The 25,185-nt window shown below is 41.2% G+C and overlaps 2 protein-coding genes and 1 long non-coding RNA gene across 5 annotated transcripts; 1 reads left to right on the plus strand and 2 right to left on the minus strand.

Annotated features, from left to right (window-relative positions):
* Positions 1–109: 109 nt before the first annotated feature.
* ctdspl2a (CTD (carboxy-terminal domain, RNA polymerase II, polypeptide A) small phosphatase like 2a) lies at positions 110–15,323 on the minus strand. Its single transcript, XM_010883725.5, has 13 exons — positions 14,909–15,323; positions 12,286–12,524; positions 11,685–11,817; positions 11,339–11,485; positions 8,819–9,052; positions 8,605–8,698; positions 7,214–7,325; positions 6,815–6,901; positions 6,651–6,713; positions 4,719–4,798; positions 4,317–4,443; positions 3,056–3,151; positions 110–2,289 (listed from the first exon to the last, which is right to left on the minus strand). The coding sequence occupies exons 1-13, from the start codon at positions 15,033–15,035 to the stop codon at positions 2,224–2,226; spliced, it is 1,605 nt and encodes a 534-aa protein (XP_010882027.1). The 5' UTR covers positions 15,036–15,323; the 3' UTR covers positions 110–2,223.
* A 298-nt stretch (positions 15,324–15,621) lies between these two features.
* sqor (sulfide quinone oxidoreductase) lies at positions 15,622–20,842 on the minus strand. Of its 3 annotated transcripts, none has more exons than XM_020056542.3 (10): positions 20,297–20,842; positions 19,479–19,718; positions 18,806–18,976; positions 18,451–18,504; positions 18,104–18,304; positions 17,646–17,855; positions 17,121–17,304; positions 16,873–16,940; positions 16,576–16,754; positions 15,622–16,313 (listed from the first exon to the last, which is right to left on the minus strand). In XM_020056542.3, the coding sequence occupies exons 2-10, from the start codon at positions 19,701–19,703 to the stop codon at positions 16,256–16,258; spliced, it is 1,350 nt and encodes a 449-aa protein (XP_019912101.1). In that variant the 5' UTR covers positions 19,704–19,718; positions 20,297–20,842; the 3' UTR covers positions 15,622–16,255. The 3 variants fall into 3 exon arrangements, with proteins under 3 accessions (XP_019912101.1, XP_019912100.1, XP_010882026.1); XM_020056541.3 differs by having other exon boundaries at positions 20,290–20,842; XM_010883724.4 differs by lacking the exon at positions 20,297–20,842 and adding an exon at positions 20,047–20,276.
* Positions 20,582–22,129, plus strand: LOC109616904. Its single transcript, XR_002198202.2, has 3 exons — positions 20,582–20,670; positions 21,375–21,508; positions 21,996–22,129. It is a non-coding gene; the product is annotated as an uncharacterized LOC109616904 (long non-coding RNA).
* Positions 22,130–25,185: the final 3,056 nt, after the last annotated feature.

A 25,185-nucleotide genomic window follows, 5' to 3' on the forward strand; every position in this document is an offset into this window, starting at 1 on the left:
CATTGCTGCTCCCCATTAAGTGACAGCATAGCATTATTCCAAGCTAAAACATACTTTCAGATTCTGTTCTTGTATGACTGATTGTAAGTAAACAAAAACGAATAACTTGAGTTCACTGAATATAAGGGTGGTTTTATTTTACTGATCACAAGAGAGCCTTTTGTGAATTGCTGTCTCAGCAGTCAATTGTATTTATGTACCCGATCTATCTTGTATCATCTACTGAACGGACAATTATTGTTGGTCAAAAACACCTATTCATAAAGTACATAAAGGTGTCACAAGTTAGAATGTTTGGTATTTCTGGGTTCATTTCAGCATTTTGAAAAGCAGGATATTGTAGTAAGCTAGTTAATTAAATGTTCATGTTTTTTGGGACAAAGTTGCACTGAAGAGTATTTTGCTTAATACTGTAAAAGAAACAATGATATAGTAAAAATCCAAACATTTTCATTCATTGTATAAAAATGTATTTATGATCAAGGAAACAATGGAGTAACACTGAATACAACAGCTGTGACCGTCCTAGAGGGTCAACAGGAACGGTCTTTACCGACCAAACTTTGAGGGACTCTTACATAATAGGTTCCACATACACACACACCCACCCACTCATACAGGACTAAGAACAGCATTGAAAACAGGATTTAAAGATAAAACAATGTTGGCGATTTTGCTGGTGCTACGATTTTTAAAATAGTCCAGACATAACAATTGAGGCGATAACTTGTGTACAAAATTGACAGGATTGTACATTTTCTTTACATTAGGGCTGGATGTAAAAGTATAATTCTCTCTTTTTTTTTTTAAACAAAAAGTGCAGGAGCTCCAAAGCCCTCCATACCTTCCCTCAATCACACCCAAAACAGAGCAGTTCACTTAGGGACTTCTCAAAACATCTTTAAGGGGTGAAATCTCATATAAAAATGTTCAAAATCAATATCTGGGCCATTTTTATGGCTTCCGAAGGGTCAAGTCAAACCCTGTACTGGATTTTACATTACATATAACCTTAAAACATCATGATTTCATAAACACTTTCTCCCAAAGATAACATTGGTTTAAAACCACACCGTCATTACAGAGACCACATGACAGAAATGAATGGGATTAAAAAGCAGACCAGAAAAGAAGCATGCATCCAAATAGAACTCTTATCATTATAGCACACTACATAACCAGGCCCTGTAAGGACTCTGGCCAAAGGAAGTGTTCTATGCAGGTAATAGCGTGCCATTTGGAACACAAGATTTGCAGGCAGACAACAGAAAAAACCTCTGTTGCATCAACTTCAAACAAAAAACACTAAAATAATTTTTTGTGAAGGTTTACCAAAAACAAAAGGCAGTCAACTAAAAGAGGAATGCATTCTAAAAAAATAAAAATAAATCAAAAGCACAAAAGAAAATAAAACGAATGTGAAGAAAAAAAATATATATACATGTCATATATACATGTAATTGAGTGTGTATATATTGTACAGGTTTGACTGGCCATACCTGTTAAAATTAGTCTGGAGCAGTCAGTTACTCACACTCTTCAAATACTGCATGACATTCAGTTCAGTCAGTACAAAACTGTAGCTGCAGATGAAACATCTTCCAGAAAGTCACCAGAGTCGTGTTCATTAGGCACCAAACCAAAAAAAAAAAAAAAAGTCAGATTTCAAAAGATTTTACCTCAAATTGTCCAATGAGAGAAAATAAAAATACAACTTTCCTTTCACGTAACAAACATTAAAACTTTTGTGCTCTAACGAACATGACCCTACAAGAGGTCAGCCCAGGCAGTGTCCGTTTACAATTGCGAGGAAACTGCTCTTAGTCTCTGGGTACAGTTTAACTTGTATAACAGTTTAGCAAGAGTTTTCAAAACATATACTCAAACTGTACATTGCTTTAAAAATGGAAAAGATGCATTTTGTTTCAGAATTTCTCCCCCCACCCCCCTTTTTGTTTTTACAAATTCTATTATGTAATGTTGTTTTGTTCAAATGTTTAAATCTGTAATGGCAATGCTGGAATCCATTTTAACAACCTCCCCATTTGAATAAGCTGAACATGAATCACATCTCCACTGGGTTAAAGGCTTTCTTCCCTCCTATTGGAGGGTTAAGCCCATAGAATTAGAATTAACAGAATGTATAGAACATTAATTCAAATGTCTGAAATTATTCACATTCTATTTCTATGGGTTAGCCTACTGGGTCACACATTCATCCTTTCAGTCCGGAGGAAGGAGGTCGTGAAGACGAAAACGCTCCCTGACGTACGGCCTAACATCTTCATTCTGTACAGGAGAGAGAACATGTCTTAAAAAAACATTTTCACCAGCAGGAAACAAATCATTACAATGACTTCACAAAGATGTTACAGTTTGAACACAGCCATGTGTGCAATTTCATGAATTTTGAGTAAAACTGGAAAGCAGAGTACTTTAAATGAAGCCATCTAAACATATTTGAAAGAGTTGTTGCCCTGCAAACTGAAATAGTAAAATTATTAATATGTATTATTTCATAGAGATCTGAGAACTTTCACAACTCCCCTGAAGCATGTTAGCCATCATGAACCTTTTTCTGGAAGTGGAGCGGTCTTTTAAAACGGTTACGTTATTCTTAAAAATATGAACAAACACTAACCCCAGTCAAATGTCTGCTTAAAGCATGGCTTTTCATCTCACTTCCTAGAAGACCGAAAAACTTCAGTGTTTTGTGTCTACCTGCTAGTCAATAGGACTCACATGCTGTCCTGGGTCTAAATAGGTCCTTGATTAAGATGAAAACCAGAAGTGTTTCAGCCCCGCAAGACTGGAGTACAATAGAGCATTCAATCAGTTTCATTTGAAGCTCGGTCTTCAACAGCAGCAACCAATCCATTTCTGCTTTTGGGCCTTATGTGCCTCCAGAATAAATACATGACAACATTTATATCCAAAAACAAAAAACTCCCCATGCAACTTCCACAGAGAATTACCTCATACTTGAAAAACATGTACTTTTAGAGAGAGTACATTAGGTAGTCATTTGTTTTAGTTTTTTTAAAGGAGTACACACCATCTCTACCAGCTTCTCCAGGAAAGGAACCAACTTGAGGAGCTCGTTGTCATTCCTGTCCATGAACCAACTCTCGATGGGAATACCATTGGAAAGCTGTGTTGGGGAAACAAAGTATGTTGGGAACAGAGAGAATACACAAATATAATCCAGTTCGCCCACACCCCTTTGAAGCATGCATTCTAGAAAGACGTCCCACAGGGAAGTCGTTCCATGCCAACGCGTTGGTCCGTTCAAGGACCCGGGGGACCGCCCCGGCCACTCCCATTAACCTGCCCTCACTGGGTCCATTCTGGGACCATACATTCGTAACCAGGTAAGGCACCTGCAGGCGGGACGCAACGCGCCCGATCAGAGAGAACGATCAGATACACCATGGCGTTCCAACGTTGGTGTTAAGGAACCTAACGAAGGGAACCCCCCCCACAACCACCCCCGAAAAGAAATATACCAGGTTGAGGCCAGGCAGGACTGGTCCATGCTACAGGAGATAAATCAGCATGACATGACCCAAAGCTTTGTGAGACCAGACGATGTGACAAGGACAAACAAGCTGTGTTCTGAGGTGCTGCTCTTTGACGATGTGACAAGGACAAACAAGCTGTGTTCTGAGGTGCTGCTCTTTGACGATGTGACAAGGACAAACAAGCTGTGTTCTGAGGTGCTGCTCTTTGACGATGTGACAAGGACAAACAAGCTGTGTTCTGAGGTGCTGCTCTTTGACGATGTGACAAGGACAAACAAGCTGTGTTCTGAGGTGCTGCTCTTTGACGATGTGACAAGGAGCGACAAACGATGTGTTCTGCCGCCATCATCATCCTCATCATCTGGCTTTAATGACAGCTTTTCAGCTAAATTTGCACTTTCAATACAGACCGTAAACACAGTGACTGAGATGGGTTCATGTCACAAACGGCATACTCGCATTTAGCCCTACTGTAGCTAGGACTGGCTACGGTGGACAGGTCTGTGTCACCTTCAAGGCTGACTAGTTTATCTTTATTGGCTCTGCCTGTGACAAAATCATGAAACTATGTAATCTAGCAACGTTAAAATTGTTACTACAGTTTGTTGCATTGAAAAGAGCTCTGATACTATGTACATTTTTTCCATGTCTTCTACCGTTTCTCTACACTGCAAACCAATAGGGCAACCTCAGTGAAGTTAGATATTACAGGTCTGGGTGTGTTGGCATATGTTCTGCGCGGCACCCTTGGAGAGACCACGAAACTTAACTAATAGAAGACGTGGGGAGGCTTACCTGATAGGCGAAGGCTTGAGGTGAATTGTCTATTATTATTGTCTTCGAAAGATCCCTCCCAAGAATATTCAAGTCTTTGATGTAGTTTCCTTGAACACAAACACAGTGCTCGCGGAACAACCTGTGCCTGCGGTACAAAGGACAAAATGACAAGTCTAGTGTGGACAAGTCTGCCGGAAATCAACAAGCTCAGCACGCTAGGATTCGGTCACAAGTCGCACCCCAATCCTACACAGCACACTGGTTCACAGGGGATAAAGCTGACATTAGAGAAAAAAAAAACTGGTTGAAGGTACTGCCCTATATAGGGAATCAGGTGCGTAGGCCGTGAATTTTGGGACGTAGGCCGTGATGCTACTAACGGTTGGTTGTAAGCTTTCTAAAGCTGGTTCTGCCACTGACCTGACCAACTGTTTCTTGGGGTCCAGGATGTTCAGCAACTTGTCTGCATACACTTTCTTAGATGCTGTGAATAGAATGATCTGCAAGAAACAGAAAAAATGACTAAGAACAGCATGAAAGAAAAACCATTGTATCTGACAGATCCCTGTGACTGGCATGACAGTCTGTCCCAGGTACGACTAAAGTGATCCTGGTCCATAATCCACAATGATTACATGAAAACAGATGCTAATAGCTTCAGGAAAAACCCTTCAACCTGGCTGACATTTCATAGGAAATGCCTAAAATAAAGAGATAGATTAAACTCTTTAAAGGGATAGTTTGTCTAAAAATTATTTATCCAAAAATAATCACTTACCAAAAGCTGGTCTGGATTGGACAGTCAGTTTCCAACCATCCATTATTCAACTCTGTGCCTAGCTGTAATTAGCATTCTTACCAACGTCCAAAATCATGAATGGAAACTTGCAATGCAGCTTTGCTGTAGTGGGATACACAGTGGAAAACTACTCTAAAACACTCCAGACTACGACTAGTGGTGTTGCTTAATTCAAAGAACATGACGATATTGTATTCCTTGAAAAAAAGTTCCGCGATAGCTATCACAAATAAACAGGTTCTTCCTGTGTTTACCAGTCAGTTTTTGTTCACAATTGCATCAATCAGCGCGTTCTTTCAAGAGGACTTGTATATGTCCGCAAACAAAAAAGGTAGTATTCGCTAGCTAGGAAGCAAGTTACCCATTTCGTTGTTGATATTCACCAAAGGACAGTCAAAGTTTACTTGCGGCAGAGACAAAGAAAAATACATAAATACTACCAGAAAGAAGGCAGAACCTTACTTGTTTGGGGGACAGAACCTTATTTGTTTGAAACACAGAGGATGAATTAGATGAACTAGAGGCTAGAACAGCAGCTAATGACGATGAACCAGTTAATCCCGAACCCTTGCCCAGAACGTCCAGGAGAATGGTGGTGTAGCTGTTGCTCGTGAAATCTAATGCCAACCGAAACGCTTTTGTGGCAATGAATGGGAACTATTGATTCCAATATTTGAGAACATGACCCAGTCCCTGAAGCTGAACTCATTCCAAAATGTGCGGTTCCAGACTTCGTCCCATTTGTAACTCCTGGGGTGCTGGAGCCTTTTTTTTTCACATTCCAAAAATTAACTGGAAGGGACTTTCTAGGCCAGAGAGACCCAATGGCCAGCTCTCAAAATATGAAGTACCTACCTAGCAACCAAGTGTATATGGCACAGCTATTTATTTGGATAGCATATTCCATACACAGGGGAATTAAAAGCACTTTTATGCTTAAAATATGGCATACAAAAACAACATTTAGCATATAGGCAAAAGTGCCATCTTTCTGATTTGACTGAAGCATTAATCTAGGTTGCTATTCTTATGTACATAGCTGAACTGAGCAGATCTGCTAAACCCCAATTATGTCATCGCCGACGCACACAAGCTGTGAGAATGGCTGCAGGAAATAGCTAATGCTGGTTTGGATTGACCAAATTATGCTAGTTGTTTGATCACTGTACAGTTTAAACAACAACAAAAAATCTATGCTAACGTGACATATTGCTAAATGAAGTTAAGTGTTTGAATAGTTTTCCACTTGCAATGCAGCTTTGGTGTAGTGGGACGCACAGTTTACATTCATTATTTTGGACAATGCTAATTACAGCTAGGCACAGCGCTGAATAATGGATGGTTGGAAAAAATGACTGTCCATTCCCGACTAACTTTTGGTACGTGACTTTTTGGATAATTATCCCTTTAATACACCACTCTGGTCTGAGGGTAAGACACCCGATCTATGATCAGGTCCCCCTCCTGTCCATGTAATCTTATTAAGATCTGAAAGACCTAATTGACATTCAATCCCTATTGTCATGGTCATAAGATAAGTAGAAAGTTCTTACCTCGTATATTTGAGACATGCGCTCCAGGAACTCTCTGAAGAAGGGCCTCAACCGCACATATACCTTCAAGGAGAAACGGAAAATCGTTGGAAATAAAAGTGGCCCTTTATTCTACAGCCAAGCCAACTGGCTCAGATTGAAGATTGTACATTTGTAGTAACCACCTGGTATATCACGTCTTGAAACAACACAGGGAAGGTGAGGGCTGCGTCCTCCAACTCGTTCAGACTACAGTGCACTAATGTCTCGTCCTGGAGAGCAACAAAAGAGTAGACCTTCTGGTTCATGGTGGTTTTGTCTCAGTTAGTCAAGGGCAATGATTGCAAATCCCTCTGGATGAGAGACTTCTAAATAATTTAGTTAACATTAATTAAAGAAAAAAAAGAGACCGACTGCTTGTGTAAACAGTGTCACATTTCCCCACTCATTGACCAATGACACCAAATATTTTAGAGGTGAATGGTCACGAAGGCCAATCAGTGACAAGAAAAATTTAAAATGACATCACAAGCATGAATCTATTGTTCAGGAACACAGGACAGAGCTAGTTGAATGACACTCACCAGATCAAGGACCAGGGAGAACTCAGGAGTACTTCGTGTTTTCAGGGGAAGCGCTGGTTTCCTGGCTATCTGCTCCTCAGTCAACGGAGGCACATGTTTGATGAAGAAGTACCTGAAAACAGAGCAGTTCTTTAGACTGTTGATATTGGCACTGTATCCTTTGCAGTGTAATATGTTCGGTCATTTCAACCCACAGGCGGCGTTTCGGATGCAAATGCCATGGAGATCGACTATTACACAAAACGTCAGTACATGGCACCCCCCCTCCATTTTCAGCCTGAAAATAAACTGTGAAAACAACAGAGGAAAAAAAAGAAAAAAGAACACATGGGAGTATGGTTGGGTTTTTTCTGACATTCAGAAGCTGAAATATGACTTGTGTCAGAGACCACTAGATACAAGGATTGACAACTTATTTTTTTAACAGTTACCTTCGTTAACAAAATAAGTTTAACTTAAAAAAATCAATGGGATTTATTAAGCAAAACCAGAAAAGGAACCAGACAAGCCTAGTTCAGCTGGCCCGCAATTAAAACAGACATTTTGTTGCCCTCACTGCATTTGAATCCAGGTATCCCACGTGAGAGGCTGTCTTTAACCACTACACCACAGAGCCATACATTTGCGTCGGTATAGCATCTCATTGTTACACATTAACATCACACCAAGTTTGAATATTTCGCTAGACACCATTAAGCACTGTGTTAAACTGACTAACGTTTCTTATTAAAGTTTACCTCCACCACAAATAGCATCTATGAACTGTAAGGCTTTTGCAACTGCCCGTTTTAACAGCTTATTAGCCAGTAATATGCTTATTAGTATATACTAACGTACCAATTGAAACAGTCATAAGAATTGAGCAATTCCTAGTGAGACCGAAGATCAACTTTACACTGCCAAAGCTATTTTATGTCATAGCACAACAACGTTTGTTTTTCCATTAGTGAATGACACTGATACAATAATCATCAATATAGGTGATGATAACTGACTTTTCTTCAAGTGAAAAGACAAGAGAATTGTGGAAACCCTTACTCTTTTACCACGCAAGGGGTTGTGACCTACCCTACCCCAAAAAGCATACACGGATGCACACTTTGAAAATCCATAAGAAAGTCGCAATTTAACTGTAAACAGTTTTACATTCAGGCTTACTATAACATAGCCACTGAAGGTCGTAGCCAGCGAAGTGTGTGTCTATCCGGAAACAAATCCCAAAGCATCATTAGTTTTGACCCCGTTTGGTAGTCCGCGTCTCTGACCACTGCGCTACTAAACAAGGGCTAGTCAAGTCAGTCAGAGACACTGGCACTTCTAGGCCCTTTAGACATAGACAATGAACCTGATTGGTTGGGAGAGTTGATAATGACAAACTGAGCAGTACTCACGGGTCAAAGACCTCCCAGTCCTCCTCGTAGGAGCCCTCCGCGGGGGCAGTGGGGGGGGCGTGGGGGTAACTGCTGTCCGTGTTGCACCCTGGAGCTACACACAGACATTTAGGATACCATCTTGAAAACGTTTGTACGAAAATGTATTTAAAAAGTTCTTCACGTACTTTGCACTAGATACACCCGCACTCCTTAGCACGGCGGGAGACCTCACCTGTTAACGGGGGCATGTCCGTGTCTGAAACCAGCTCCCCTTCCTCAACGGCCGGTTCCGGGACGGCCAGAGGAGCCCGCGGCAGAGCTACCACCGGGGCAGGCGAAACGGGAGACAGCACAATCTCCTCGGTCGTCGTGCCGGAGGTCCTTTCCTCCGCCGCCTCCAACTCCAGCTGCTTCATGACCTCCTCGGCCTCCAGGGCCTGCCCCGGGGAGTCTGACCCGGGAGCGGCTAGGGATGGGAAAAACACGGGGGGTCATGTGAGTGTGTCAATCTCGTTTTAACTGCTCGGAGAAAGGACGGCTCATTGGGATGTGGAGAGAAGTGAGGATAGGTCAAAGATTCTGTAACCCACAGATACAGTTGTGCTCAAACATTTGCATACCCTTGGAGAATTAGTATTATATGTACCATTTGTAAAGAAAACATGAGTGAGCAGGCAAAACATGTCTTATTTCTTATGGGATTCACATTCAACTGTAGGTCATTACAGAATGGCACAATCATAAAAAAATATGAACTGACCCCTGTTCAAAATGCTGCATACTCTTAGTTCTTAATACTGTGTATTGCCCCCTTTAGCATCAATGACAGCATGCAGTCTTTTGTAATAGTTGTATATGAGGGCCCTAACACTTGCAGGTGGTATAGCTACCCATTCATCTTGGCAAAATGCCTCCATGTCATGCAAAGTCTTTGGTCGTCTTGTATGAACTGCACATTTGAGATCTCCCCAGAATGGCTCGATGATATTAAGGTCAGGAGACTGATGCCAACTCCAGAACCTTCACCTTTTTCTGCTGTAACCACTGGAGGGTCAACTTGGCCTTGTGCTTAGGGTCATTGTCATGTTGGAAATTCCAAGAGTGTCCCATGCACAGCTTACGTGCAGAAGAATGCAAATTGTCTGCCATTATTTTCTGATAACATGCTGCATTCACCTTGCCATACATTTTCACAAGATTCCCAGTGCCTTTAGAGCTCACACACACCCAAAACATCAGTGAGCCAAACAACATGCTTCTCAGTGGGGACGGTATTCTCTTCTCTATAGGCCTTGTTGACCCCCCTCCAAACATAGCACTTATGGTTGTGACCATATAGTATTTTTTCCAGAGCAGCCTGTATTTCTCCTGAGGTTAACTGTGGGTTTTTCTTTGTACCCCGAACAATTCTCCTGGCAGTTTTGGCAGAAATCTTTCTTGATCTACCTGATCTTAGCTTGGTATCAAGATATCTGAGTTTTCCACCTCTTAATAAGTGATTTAACAGCACTGGCTGGCATTTGCAAGGCTTTGGATATGTTTTTTAATCCTTTTTCATCTTTATAAAAAGTTCCATTACCTTGTTACGCAGGTCTTTTGGCAGTTCTTTTCTGCTCATTGCATTCACGTGAGCACTGACAAACTCATTGACTATTTATACACAGACACTAATAGCAATTTAAAAAGCCACAGGTGTGGGAAATTCACCTTTAATTGCCATTTTCACCTGTGTGTGTCACTTTGTGTCTGTAACAAGAACAAACATTCAAGGGTATGTAAACCTTTGATCAGGGCCATTTCTGTTATCATTATGATTTAAAAAGGAGCCAAACAACTATGTGATAATAAATGGCTTCATGTGATCCCTATCCTTAAATAAAATAGTTTTTTTTTTGCATGATCAGTCATATTTGCAAAATCAATGCCAAAATTTCACAATTTAAAAAGGGGTAAAACACCCAAAACCACATGGTTTTGTACAAGATAAGAATAGATAATGCTTGTGACAAGTGTGTAAAATGTATATTTTCTAAGTAATGTGTGTGATATTTGTTAAGGAACCATACTGAGACTCATGTTCACTACAAAACCCACAAAGCAATGCTCTCTAGACATACTCGCTGGATATTAAAGCAACAAGGCATGGGGAGCGTTATTTGGCTACTTTACCACAGCTAAGGGCTGCTCTATTGCCAGGACAAAGCAATGAGCCATGATATACTGGCAATATACCACAAACCCCTGAGATTGCGTGTTGCTATTAAAAACCTGTTATCAACACAATTACAATGTTAAAAAGTTGTGATGCATTTGTGATGTCATACACGTGGTATTTGTTGCTCAAATGATCTGCACCTGCATCAAAATCAGTTTTTGAATAAGGAATACATACATTTTCAGCACGCCTACTGCCACTACTAATCAAAACTCATTTTCCTCACTGCTTCCTGTTGTCCCCCCGTTACAGGAATACATTGAGTAATGTCGGGAGCACTGAATCATAACTGAACCACTGTACAAGATGGAGAATCACAACATATCGGCACAAAAGGCTATTGATGATTTTGCCAATCCCCAAGCCTACCACCTACTGGCAGCCAAGTTATCATTTTAAGAGTGACATGAAATGCATTTCGCGACAATACTTTAAGCGACTTTGTTTTTCCGTGAACAGACACCCAAAAACGGAATTAAGCATATTTGGGACAAGTCATAATTTTCCACAATATAAGCAGTGACAAGTTCCAGTTACCCGTCTTGGTAGCAGGAGAGAAGAAGTTGAAGACGGGAGAGAAGATGGTTCCCAGCAGAGTGGTACGAGGTGGACTGCTGGCTTCCTCCACGGGGACGTCCAGCTTCCCATTGGGCTTCAGGGGCTTACTGTTCAAAGTCATTGGATCTGAGGGACATAAAAGTCCTTCATTCAACAGTGTTGTGGCAGGTCACTGGATTTGACAATTTAGTAAGTCATTACCTTTATTTAATAAGCAGTGCAGACATTTTTGGAAAAACAGGATGTTATGATTTCATGATGACTGACTTGTTGACATGATGACCCAGTAGATTTCAGATTATACCGATGGAGGTTCCTGACTCACCGGGCCTGTTAGCTCCTCTCCTGCAGCCTCTGGGGACGGCTTTGTTGGGGGGGTGTGGAGAAGACGTGATCAAGGTGCTGCTGTCCACTTTACAATCAATACGGCTCCTCTTAGCTGGGATATCCTGCTCCACCTGGGAGATAAAAAATTATTACTTCAACATGATAAATGGTTCCTTATCAGACACTACAGATTTAAGCTAAACTACAGATGTGTAATCATATATCGGGACGGGGTAATAATACAAGTACATTAATTACATTTACTTTCATCTAAAGTAGTAGCTAAAGGTGGTAATCTGTGTTTTCAGAATAACGACATGGGTTACGCTGTGGGACTGATTTGTGCGGTGTACGTGGTGTTAAATATATTTTTTATACATTTCCGTAATTTAGCAAACAATCTTATCCAAACTGATTTAAGGCATTGAGTGCATACATTTTTCAAACTGGCCCCCCATGGTAATCAAATCAACTACCTTAATGCTTAAAGTGCCATTTTCCACAAACTGAGCTACCACTGTAACTTGTTTTAAATTGACTCCATCATGAAATGGGGGGGGGGGGGGGGGTTCTTATTTAAGCAAAGACACGTCACACACCTTGACAGCATTTCCCCTGATGAACTTCTTGATGGTGGAGAACAGCCCCGTCTCATTCTTCTGCATTCTGAGGCCTCTCCTGGTGGGAGATGTGGGTTCCACCTCCACCTCGCAGTGTTTCCTCTTGGCCTGGAGCTGGGCAGGGCGGGGCGCTGAGGTCGGACGGCCGGGTTTGGGGCTGGGCTGCTGAGGAGCTTTTCGCACTCTCAGCCTCATCATCCTACACGTTACATGAAAGGCTGGCAGTGTGGCAAGAACCCAGGACAAAAGATTTAACAGAGAATAATGGAAATCAGTGGTGTCAAGTAGCTACACTACCGTTCAAAAATTTCAGGGTCACTTAGAAATGTCCTTGTTTTCAAAAGAAAATCTACATGTCTGTTCATTAAAATAAAATAGATTATAAACAGTATACACATTGTTAATGTTGTAAATTGTTATTGTAGTGGGAAACGGCAGATTTCTAACAGAATATCTACATACTGGTATCGTACAGAGGCCCATTATCAACAACCATCAGTCCTGTGTTCTAATGGCACATTGTGTTTGCTAATCCAAGTTTATTATTTTAAAAGGCTAACTGATCAGTTTGATTACAAATACATTTCTTCTGAAACTCATCAGTCCATTTTGTTCTGAGAAATGAAGGCAGTTCCATTTAAGAAACAGCCAAGAAACTGAAGAACTCGTACAATGCTGTGTACTACACCCTTCACAGAAAAAACAGGCTCTAACCAGAATAGAAACAGGAGTGGGAGGCCCCAGTGCACGACTGAGCAAGTGGTTAAATAAATTAGTGTACAGTTTTAAATTTAAATAGTACCCGCAAAACATCAGTCTGAACCTCAACAGTTAATAGGTGACTCTGGGATGTTGGCCTTCTAGGGAGAGTTGCAAAGAAATAGTAATCTCAGACTGGCCAATAAAAAGAAAAGATTAAGATGGGCAAAATAAGACACGCACTGGACAAAGGAAGACTGGAAAGTCTTGAGGTGAAAGTTTGAAGTGTTCGGTTCAAAAAGAACATTTGTGAGACACAGAGGAAATTAAATGACGTGTTTGACGCCATAGGTCAAGGATGGTGGAGGCAATGTGATGGTCTGGGGGTGCTTTGGTGGTGGTAAAGTGGGAGATTTGTACAGGGTAAAAGGATCCTAAAGAAGGAAAGCTATCACTCCATAAGAAGTGCCCATTAAACAATCCAACTTGTGGGAGGGGCTTCAGGAAGCATCGGGTGAAATCTCTCAAGATTACTTTGAAAAATTGACAACTAGAATGCCAAAGGTCTGCAAGGCTGTAATTACTGCAAATGGAGGATTCTTTGAGGAAAGAAACAGTTTGAAGGACAATTATTTAAAATCATAATTTCTAACATTGTCAATGTCTATATTTCCTATTCATTTTGCTAAATTTCCTATTCAAACTAATTTAATGTATGTTGTAATGGAAAACAAGGACATTTCTATGTTATCACAAACTTTTGAATGGTAGTGTGTCAAACCTGCAGAAAAGTCACAGCTACAGCAAATGTTTTAAATTAGTTACAGCTATAGCAATGTGTTTTGTTAAATATCAATAAGTATTACACATACGATATCCCTCCCAAAACAACGATGAAATCAGCAAGACGTGGAGTCATTAATTGGATAACAGATATTTAAATCCTATTTATTAATAGACAACGCGTTATTCCATTGTAAGAACATCCTGAGAAGGACCTATGGTAGCTACATAAGCGCAACACTACCACCAGTAGGTTGTAGCAACAACACTGAGAAAGTGGGCGGTGTTCGTTCTGCTAGCTTTGTTAGCTGTAGAAGTTGTTGGCAAACTTGGCTAGTTAGCCACTGCTAGAGGGAGAGGCCTAACTACCTAGCATCTTAGTAAGATAATTCCTTGACAAATGCGGTACCATAGGTAATTTGACATTAAATCAAATATGAGACTAGACTAATTGGCTAGGTAGTCACTTGTCAGACAAACAGTATGTCTTACATTCGCTAGCAAGTGTGTTATGTAACCACAGTTAGCCAGCTAGCTACAAGGGTAACTAGCTAGCTAATTATTTGACTACGGTCATTTTCAAACGACCTAGCTAGTAAGATAGCTATTCATAGTGCGCAAAAGTACTGTAACTAATCAGACAACATAACACGAACTGACAATAACTAACGTAATAATATGGAAAGAGTGTCTAGTTAACATATATTGAACTACCTAGTTAACGTTACCAAGTACTGTCAGCACAGTAGTGTATAAGACACAGTGCGTTCGACTTCGTATGGTACTAGTATTAACCATCGGGGAGTTAGCTCGCTAATAATGTCGATTTCACCTTTGCCAACCAATTGATACGCACAGGGACAGTCTACTGAAATAAAACGTCTCATAAATATTAAGTAAACGTTACCCTTCTACAGTAATGTTACCTTCCTAGCGCGCATTTGATAACAATTTACGGTAGTTAGCGGTTTGCATTCATTGTAGCTGTTAGCTAGTTACACCCAGACTCTGGCTACACCAAGTTGGCGAGCTAGCTTACGCTGCTACAGTAGCTAGCTAACTGACAATCGTTTGAATCAAAAACATGTTGACCCAGCCACAGCCAAATACCGTTACTTACCGGTGGTACAAAAAAACTCGTAACTAAACTCGTCGCTGGCCTGTCCACTGGTAGCCGCAACGGGGCGGCCACCGAGAGAGGTCTGCCCGTCGTTGTCTTGCCAGCTGTGTTTAGGACCACAGACCATCGACGGGCTCTTTAGACGCCATTTCCCGCCTCATCACAAACAGTGGATACACTCGATTTGTCTACACTGACGCCCGCGCCACTGTGATGTCTAGGAATGTGTATTGCAGCATGCAAGTTTAATTACCTTCCACCGTTGCAAAAGTAACAAATGAATAACCTCACAGGCATGCAGTTTAACATCTGGTAAGAAATAAATATATATTTAGACATGACAAGGTTTGACAGCTCAGTTCTGTTTCAAGACGGAGCGCATGCGGCGGCACAGGAGTAAACCGAAGGCACCCGCTGCAACAACAAGAATCTTAGCTACCTTGTCAGAATGAAACCCAAGATAATTGACCTGCGCAGGCGCACCTCACGTAGTCAGTTAAAACGTTAGGAAAGGTTAATAGCCATCTCCAAAAACGCTCCAGCGGCTTAGATGTTTTGAAAAGCGCAGACCGACCGCATTCTTCTTACAAGTAAGCATACGAAATGCCGGTACGTCCGAAGCCTTGTATGGTCATTGTATGCAGACAAGGTTTTTATACAATGCGGCCCTTCAGTGTATCTTGGAATAATGTAAGAATTTCAGGGACAAGACCTTTCACAACGTTGATATTTATTAAAAATACACATCTGCTCATATCAAATTATTATAATTTCTCAGTGACAATTGTACTGCGTTCATATTGAAGTAATCTAACTTACATTCATACCCAGAGCAACTTGATGCATTCATCTTAAGATGGCTCAATGGTGCAACCACACAACCCAGTAATAGTGAGTTAATTTTACTCAGTGAAGTAGCTCACAGCACAGTTAGTGGTAGAAGGATGAAAAAATAAGAACATATGCCAGTGTCAGGCTGATTGGAACATTAGTGGTAAAGCTGTGTGTAGTGAAGGAGTATAAAGTGGTTAAATGATCCACTGATGAAATGTAGGCATTGTGAGAAATCGCCATTTCTCCCATTATAATAAATTCTACCACATATAATCCATTATATTATTTTGACACCTTCAGGCCAAAAGTCTAACAACACATCATGCCATGTGGTACATCAAAGGTAGGAAGGTAATACATCTGATTTGCTTAGAGATTTGTCAGTTTCTTGATTAATTGTATACAATACGTAAAGTAGTTATTGTAGTCATTATCGACAAACAATAAAATACAATATAAGTGGTTATTACATTGTAGAAGACTGGAACAGCACTCCTGAACTGATTGGAGATCCTATTTCATCCCAAGGTGCATGATTTTCCTGTACGGTCCTGGTCCACCCCACAGACCCCTGGGAAATAGATTAGAAGTAGTTTCAGGCGCATTTATTTTCTCACCAAGACCCTTTGCACCAAGGACCTCTATAATAACAGTATTTACTTCATATCACTTCAGCATACATAAAAGATCATGTTCATTGGGGCATGGAGAGAAAGAAAAAAACTGTCATCTTTTTGCAACAGAATCCAAAACACAGAGGTTTTCTTAACAGTCAGGTCAATTTAGTTTTTTTGTTCCTTATGAACCACCCAGGCATTCTCTGTGCCACTTACTTGAGAAGTCCATGCCAGTACAGATGGGGCATAACGTCAGCTTTCATGTGGAACATGGTTCTTCTCTCCTTGCTTTGATCAATAGGGAATGTCTCCAATGGTTGTCCGTCATAGTCAAACTCAGCCAAAATGACTGTGTTGTAGCTTGTCACCAAAGGGCAGGAAGTGTAACCATCATACTGTATACACAAGTATTTTTAAGCATTATATTCCCATTTTGTATTCTAGATCATAATAACACTTGATCTGTAATTTTTAAAAACAGGTTCGATTTAGCTCAAGTGTTAAGTACTGTACCTTTCTGTCTGGCTTTTCATTCTTCATGATTTTTGAAATCGTTCTGTCCAGAATACTAGACTGGGCAGCTGGAAATAAAATACGACAGAAAAATATTTGTACTTATGGTCTTCCCTATGTGCAATAAAAAATCTAGTACATGTTGGCAGGGCTCTTGGGCCTCTTGATCTCACAGGTCAAGTGAGGAGTCAAAAAATACCCTTTCTCCTCACATGGTGCTTTCTACCGCACAAAGTGTGGCTACCTACCCACTGCAGCAGCTGTTTTGGATGTCGGCAGGTTGGTGCAGTCTCCAATCCCAAACACGTTGGGATACCTCTTGTGCTGAAGGGTATCTTTGTTGACATCCAGCCAGCCAGCCCCATCAGCCAATGAGGACTCTTTAACCGCAGAGACAGGTCCCATTGGGGGAGTGACGTGAAGCATCTCGTACTGAACAAGAAAAAAGCTTTAACCTTTGGCTTCCTGGTCAGCAAATTCTCCACCTATGATTGTCTTGTTTTTGCACAGTGAACGCACCAGGAACTGAAAATCCATCTGCACTGTTCGTTACTTAGCATCTGAATTTACCTTATAATTTGGAAATGTGTAAACAGACAACATTCTGGGTTCTCCATTGGCACATAATGTTGGCCTGGAACATGGCCTGGTCCAACATATCCTTGTGTCGTTTTGCCAACTTAAACAGTAGTTGTGATATAATAATATGATCATAATGTAAGACTTGGCAGGAGAACATGAACAGATCTTGGACCAGGCAAACTCAAACTTACCTCAAACACTTTGGTTTCTCCTGGCTTGTCAAGGTTTTCAAACACAGCTTGCTGCTTGTCTGGCCGGACCTCGATGAGGTTTTGTCTGAGATTCACTTGGATGTTGCGATTCTTCACAATCTCCCACAATGCGTCTGCATATTTCTTGACCCCAAATAGCACAGGCAGTGATGTGTTGTACACAATATTTGCCTTAGACCTTTTTCCTGTCTTTGAGAGGGGTAAAACCAGAATAACAAGTTATGTTACTAAGAAAAATTATAATATGAAAGGAGGTCTTGTTTATCAATGAAATGGAAGAACACACAGAACATTGTAAAATGCATTATGTAATAATATCCAATTACTCTTTAACCCAATCACTCTTCAATCTTTTTTTTGTTTTTTTTTTACAAAAATGTAGATCCATTGTTATACCTGTTTACCAAGCATTATCTGATGCATTAGTGTCTAAATACCTTTCTGAGATAAGCATCGGTCAGGTACATAATTTTCTGTGGGGCTCCTGCACACTTCACAGGAGTGTTGGGGAATGAGAACACAGCATTTCCCTCTTTGAAGTTCTCTAATGCCTTCCACGTCTTCTCCACAGTTTGTACAGAGTAGTTTGAACCAATCTTAAATTTGACCCAATCTTCAATGTCAGGCAAGCCCTTAATCTAGAGAGTGATTGCCGAAAGACCAGAGTGATATTGTGAAATACAAAGGGGATATTGTGAAATTGGCAAAGACTGACTAATACTAAGTATACAGTAAGTTGGATGATAAAACATTTTTGTGGGAGTGAATACAACTTTTACAGTACCTTCTCATAGTGGAGCTGTAGACCCAGAGCCACTATCAGATATTCATAGGAGATCTAGTATCCAAATGACAACAAGTTCCAGTCAGTTGTCATGCTGCCGTTGTTTGACGGCTTCCACGTTATTACCACCACACAGTACATAGGGCATACAGCTGAACTGCCTTCATCTCCATTCACCTAGTTGCATATCAAGGCCTGTTTTAAGCATCTCTACACCATCTGATGTTGCTGGGCAAAACAGAAGATGACAACACAGGGCTGACCTTTGCCCGGCTCAGATTGAGACCAATCATTGTAATTACGTTTTATCACTCTGACCAACGTTGGCATATTCCTGGAAAATAAACACACCTACCTTCATGCCATTGTCTGTTTTCACAGTGTTTGTGTCCGGCATGATCTCCTGAACCTTGGATTTCACCCACCTGACACCAGGTGGCATGACACTGGCAGTGGGGCGACCAGAGGAGGCCAAGCTTTTGGCACCGGCGCCTACCAGTGTCCAGATGGGCTGATAATAGTGCATCTGTAAGCACACAGTCAGACTGTCAGGCCGTTAACTGAAAGGTTGCCGGTTCAAATCCTGAGCCAACAAGGTGACAAATCTGTCAACGTGCCCTTTAGCAAGGCCTAATTGGTGCTGTAAGCCGCTTTGGATAAGGAGCGTCTGAATGGATCTGAAACCTCTCCAGGGAACCCCCAGCCGTTCCTTGAAGGAGAGGTCATTCCATATCTTGCACACCTGGACATTCAACTGTTAAGCTATTGACTTCTACATTTAGTGAGCTTGTTCAGGGCTACAAAATAATTCATCTGGGGGGTCCCTTAGGACAGGTTTGACAACCACTGAGGCAAATGACCAAAATGTAAATGTAATGAGATTCAGTGAACCAGACAGAATATTGCAATGTTCTTCCCAAATATCATGACGTTTCCTAACTCATGCATTATGGGTCCTGCTCAAGTAGTGGATTAAATAGAGATCAGAGCCCCCAGGTGCCATTGGAGAATCCACTGGTCTTTAATACCTCACTGGGTTCCACTACAGCCACATTTTCTGCCCCAAACTTCCTCTTCATCCGTGCACTCATGGTGATACCACCGCTTCCTCCTCCAAGCACCAGGACCTTGTAGTGGTCCTTGGAAGAGGCATGGCTGCTGGTGGTGTGTAGATGACAGCTGCCAAGGCGAGCAGTTCTGTAGCTCTGTCTCCACAGGGCTGGCTGACAATGCATAACCGTCACGGTAGCCATCGATGAACTCTAGAACTTATTCAAAGTCAGGATTCAGTTACAATGTATTACACAGATAGGGGTACTAGTGGTAAGTTATGGATAGGCCAGAGGTTATTGTTAGGGCTTTAGTTGTTACGAAACATTGCCAGATCGGGCGAACTGCGCTGAAAATCGATGCTTGTATATTTCATTTTTCAAGCAGGTTCACTACATATACAGTATATATTTCTTTTGTATAGACCCGCATGTTTAAATGGAATAGCGGTGGGTAAAATGATGCGAGAATCTACAACACTAGCCTATTCGCAAAGGTTAAGACACAGAACGCACATCATAGCTTATTGTCAAGATAAGAACCTACCTCAGTTTAAGTAGAATTTTGCGAGAACGGAATATGATCCTAGGCGGCAGTTTATTATCGAAACGGACCTACGCACCTTCTCTAGCGCTACCCAAACGTCACTGATCGCGTAATCGTGTTCTCAGACACTTCCGCCCAAATAGACTGGAAGGAACGAGGTGTCAACTATCACGTAATGGCACAGCAGCCTTAACATTCTTTGGCATACCGTTTCGAAGTGTTGAAACAAAAACAAAAACGTACCACTTACAGTTTCAAAACTTATTCCCCCCAAAAAGATAGTGTAGCCAGTCACACGATTCGGAAAATGGCACACATATTTGTCGTTTTCAATTTCATACGCAGCCTTTTTCGATGCAGCATGCAGTTCCTGATGGTAACTGAGGCATACCGACCAAATCCTATGCCTGGCTGGCTTGGTAAAACCTAGTCTTCATTCTGATGCCACATAAAAAAAATGCTACCTACAGTAAATATATGACTGGCAGTTTTATCAATCCAATTCAAACGATCGGTATCTTTCCAGGAACAAAAAGAAAGTGGAAAGTCATCAACCTGTTGAAAACAAAGGAAGTAAACGCAATATCCACGGGATGGCACTACTGTCAAAATAAATCCATGGAAGTGAGTCAATGCTAATGTGTGCTGCTGTTGCCCTTTTCCTCTACAGATTATTGCTGGTTTGTGTGGTGAAAATCACAATTCCGTCGGTTTTCCATTTGGCCCGAGCTTGTCTGTTGCCATTAAGTCTCGTTTCCATACACTTCCGCAATATTCTGGGGACGGGGTTAACTGATAAACCACCTCAACATTTACTGTAAACTGTAATCTCATTGTGCTGTCCTCTGTCTGAGAGCCCATTCTTGATCCTTGATCCTCATTCTATCTTGTTACTGGGTCTTAGTCTGAGACACTTCCCGGGTCTGTATTTGTAACAGTCAACGTTTAAGGTTAATGACCTAGGGCTGACATTGGAACGTAGGCCCTTTTGGAGGTGGTAGGCTTACTCAGTCAAAAGTTCATATCCCAATAATAGCTGTTTGTATTGTAGACAATACATCAGATTTCTTCAAATCAGATATTTTAACATCATATATTTTCCAGATCGGATCTGATAAGCCAAATTGGTGACTACCTTTCTAGAAGCAGTCTAGAAGACTACACTCAAAACATTTCTAATATATAATTATTACTGTAAAGCACTTTACTATGGATCTATATGAGCCCATACCCATCACCAAGTATTGTTTAATAACTTACAATTGGAAACCCAATATAAAAATACTCAGTGGAACACATTTTTCTCCTCCCACCCATGTTTTTTTCAGCATCAGCTGAAAACCAAGCCTGGTTCGCATATCATCTGTCATATGGCTTCAGGTCCCTTTCCACAGTCGAGTTGGAAAGGAAATGGTCTGCCATTTTAGAGCAGATTCAGCCAGACAAAGGAGAATCCAATCTGGTAAAGCCCTACATGACAATGGCATGGTCTCGCTGTGAGGGTCTAGCAGCTTTTTGGATGACAAAACAGATACATCCAGTGCAGTCACAGAGTTCTTCTGACTAAAATATCAATGTGAACTGTATGTGTGGCAGGACATATTCAGTGAGATAAGTAGGGACAATGCTTCCATGTAATGCTTCCTAGGTTAACCTTGAAATAAACCCTAGCCTTAACAGGCAGACAGTGTAGAGAGGGAAATACTGGAGTAACGTGAATGTTTGTCCTAGACAATATTCAAGCCACCTTATTAAGAATTATTTTGGAATTATATTTATTTTGGGTTGTATTCTGTTATCCAGATATAAACAATTCAATAGTTATTTCTTGATTTGACAAAATCATGGATTAGGATAATTTTGTCTGATTATTATAGATTTTTTGTATCATTTTATGGAGACCGAGAAAAGCTGCTTTTGAAATATGTCTTATTTGTTTGTCATTACAGAGATGGGGGTCCAGAGTTCCTCCAAGGGCCTTACCATGGTTCTTTGAAATTACTGTACAGTCATTTGTGTTAACTGTCGGATCCAACAGTTTCAGTTTACTTTTTATCTAAGTTTAAAACAATAAAATCTTCTGTCATCCATTTCCTTATGTCTGAATCACATACTTTGGGATTAGACAGTTTTGTTGGGGCTTCGCCATGTTTCATTGAGATGTACAGCTGTGCATCAACCACATAGCAGTGGATAGCAGCAACCCCCACCTATTAAAACAATATCATGTTTTGGCAGACCACTTCCTGGGAGAAGTTTGTGCTGCAGCCACTTTCATTCTTTGTCCGTCCCGAGTTGTAGTACTGATGGTCCCCTCCGACGTTCTCTCGATTTTCTTCGGGGAGACAAAACCAACTCAGCGGTTGTTGCGTAAATAGGACTGCCTTGTGCTGGTACACATTTCCTCTGTATCAAGGACAGGGCAGTAAAAATGCACCTAGCATGTAGCCTGGGGAGTGCTCAGGTCCCTCTCCGTTTTTCCTTCCTGTAATCGAACTAAAGTGGCACTATCAATTGTTGCAGCCAACCGGCTATTGCTGCACCGCAATTTAAGCGTTCACTCATCGGTGTCAAAAGTTTACAGCCTAGTGCAAGGGTAAGTTTATTGCTCTCACCTGGTGTCCTTTGAAAGTAAATATGCAAGCAGTGTATATTAATAAAGTCAGAAAGCTTCTGATGAACTGTGTTGACATAACTGGTCAGCCAGTAATTTTGAAAGACCCGCCTAGTTGAACAGATTAAAATCAAGGGTGTCTTCAATCTATTCACACAGACTCCATTTCAGGACATATGGATGTGCCCTCTCTCATTATCTGTGGCTGACTAACTGGTGCAGCAACATTCAACAAACATCTTTACTGCCCCCATAATGAGAGTTAGAGTATTAGAACTATTAAAGAGGAGCAGCAGTGAAAAGATATAAGTACAGAGTTTATTAGATTTTGTCAATCTACTACAGGCTCTCCACATTTCCCTTCTAAATGTCTCTGAGAATATTACCTGTTGCACCATGAGGACCTCTCCATTACCAACACTGATCCACAGCAAAACTAAACAACAATCCTTCTGAGTCAGAATATTTGCCCCTTGAAAAGGTGTATGGACAGTTCTTAAACATGAACTCACCCTTGTAAAACACAGACTTTACAAGACAATTGTGATGGAACAGAATGTTGATGAATACTTATCTTTGTATTGGCAACGAGGACACATGGCTTTTCCATTCAACAAATGCATTCAAGTCAAGATTATATAATTTTTTAACACAGGAGAATCAAGGGCTGCTTCAAGCCTATTCAGCAAGTTTGTGTCCAAGTGTGGTGGGTTACATATGACTGCAAAAACATTTTCTAATGATTTTTTAGAAAGTCTATCTACATACAGTGGGGAGAACAAGTATTTGATACACTGCCGATTTTGCAGGTTTTACCACTTACAAAGCATGTAGAAGTCTGTCATTTTTATCATAGGTACTCTTCAACTGTGAGTGGCGGAATCTAAAACAAAAATCCAGAAAAATCACATTATATGATTTTTAAGTAATTAGTTTGCATTTTATTGCATGACATAAGTATTTGATACATCAGAAAAGCAGAACTTAATATTTGGTATAGAAACCTTGGTTTGCAATTACAGAGATCATACGTTTCCTGTAGTTCTTGACCAGGTTGGCACACACTGGAGCAGGGATTTTGGCCCACTCCTCCATACAGACCTTCTCCAGATCCTTCAGGTTTGGGGGCTGTTGCTGGGCAATACAGATTTCAGCTCCCTCCAAAGATTTTCTATTGGGTTCAGGTCTGGAGACTGAACCCAATTTCGGGTCGTTGTCATGCTGGAAGACCCAGCCACGACCCATCTTCAATGCTCTTACTGAGGGAAGGAGGTTGTTGGCCAAGATCTCGCAATACATGGCCCCATCCATCTTCCCCTCAATACGGTGCAGTCATCCTGTCCCCTTTGCAGAAAAGCATCCCCAAATAATTATGTTTCCACCTCCATGCTTCACAGTTGGGATGGTGTTCTTGGGTTTGTACGCATCCTTCTTCCTCCAAACATGGCGAGTGGAGTTTAGACCAAAAAGCTCTATTTTTGTCTCATCAGACCACATGACCTTCTCCCATTCCTCCTCTGGATCACCCAGATGGTCATTGGCAAACTTCAGACGGGCCTGGACATGCGCTGGCTTGAGCAGGGGGATCTTGCGGGCTCTGCAGGATTTTAATCCATGACGGCGTAATGTGTTACTAATGGTTTTCTTTGAGACTGTGGTCCCAGCTCTCTTCAGGTCATTGACCAGGTCCTGCCGTGTAGTTCTGGGCTGATCCCTCACCTTCCTCATGATCATTGATGCCCCACGAGGTGAGATCTTGCATGGAGCCCCAGACCGAGGGAGATTGACCGTCATCTTGAACTTCTTCCATTTTCTAATAATTGCGCCAACAGTTGTTGCCTTCTCACCAAGCTGCTTGCCTATTGTCCTGTAGTCCATCCCAGCCTTGTGCAGGTCTACAATTTTATCCCTGATGTCCTTACACAGCTCTCTGGTCTTGGCCATTGTGGAGAGGTTGGAGTCTGTTTGATTGAGTGTGTGGACAGGTGTCTGTTATACAGGTAACAAATTCAAACAGGTGCAGTTAATATAGGTAATGAGTGGAGAACAGGAGGTCTTCTTAAAGAAAAACTAACAGGTTTGTGAGAGACGGAATTATTATTGGTAGGTAGGTGATCAAATACTTATGTCATGCAATAAAATGCTAATTAATTATTTAAAAATCATACAATGTGATTTTCTGGATGTTTGTTTTAGATTCTGTTTCTCACAGTTGAAGTGTACCTATGATAAAAATTACAGAGTTCTACATGCTTTGTAAGTAGGAAAACCTGCAAAATTGGCAATGTATCAAAAACTTGTTCTCCCCACTGTAGAGTTGGAAAACAAACCATTGTGACACTCCCCACAATATCTCTGCAACTGTAGAGCTGAAGATCAAGATGTGTCAGATGCACATCTGGCCAATGATTTTATATCATGTATTGTCTTTGTTTTCTGTGTTTTGTCTGATGGATAGCCGGGAATCTTTATTTCCCTGTGATACAGGATTAGAAGGTGTAGGTGAGCAACACCCTGTGGAACAC

Source organism: Esox lucius, chromosome 19, assembly GCF_011004845.1.
Source record: "Esox lucius isolate fEsoLuc1 chromosome 19, fEsoLuc1.pri, whole genome shotgun sequence".
Classification (NCBI taxonomy): domain Eukaryota; kingdom Metazoa; phylum Chordata; class Actinopteri; order Esociformes; family Esocidae; genus Esox; species Esox lucius.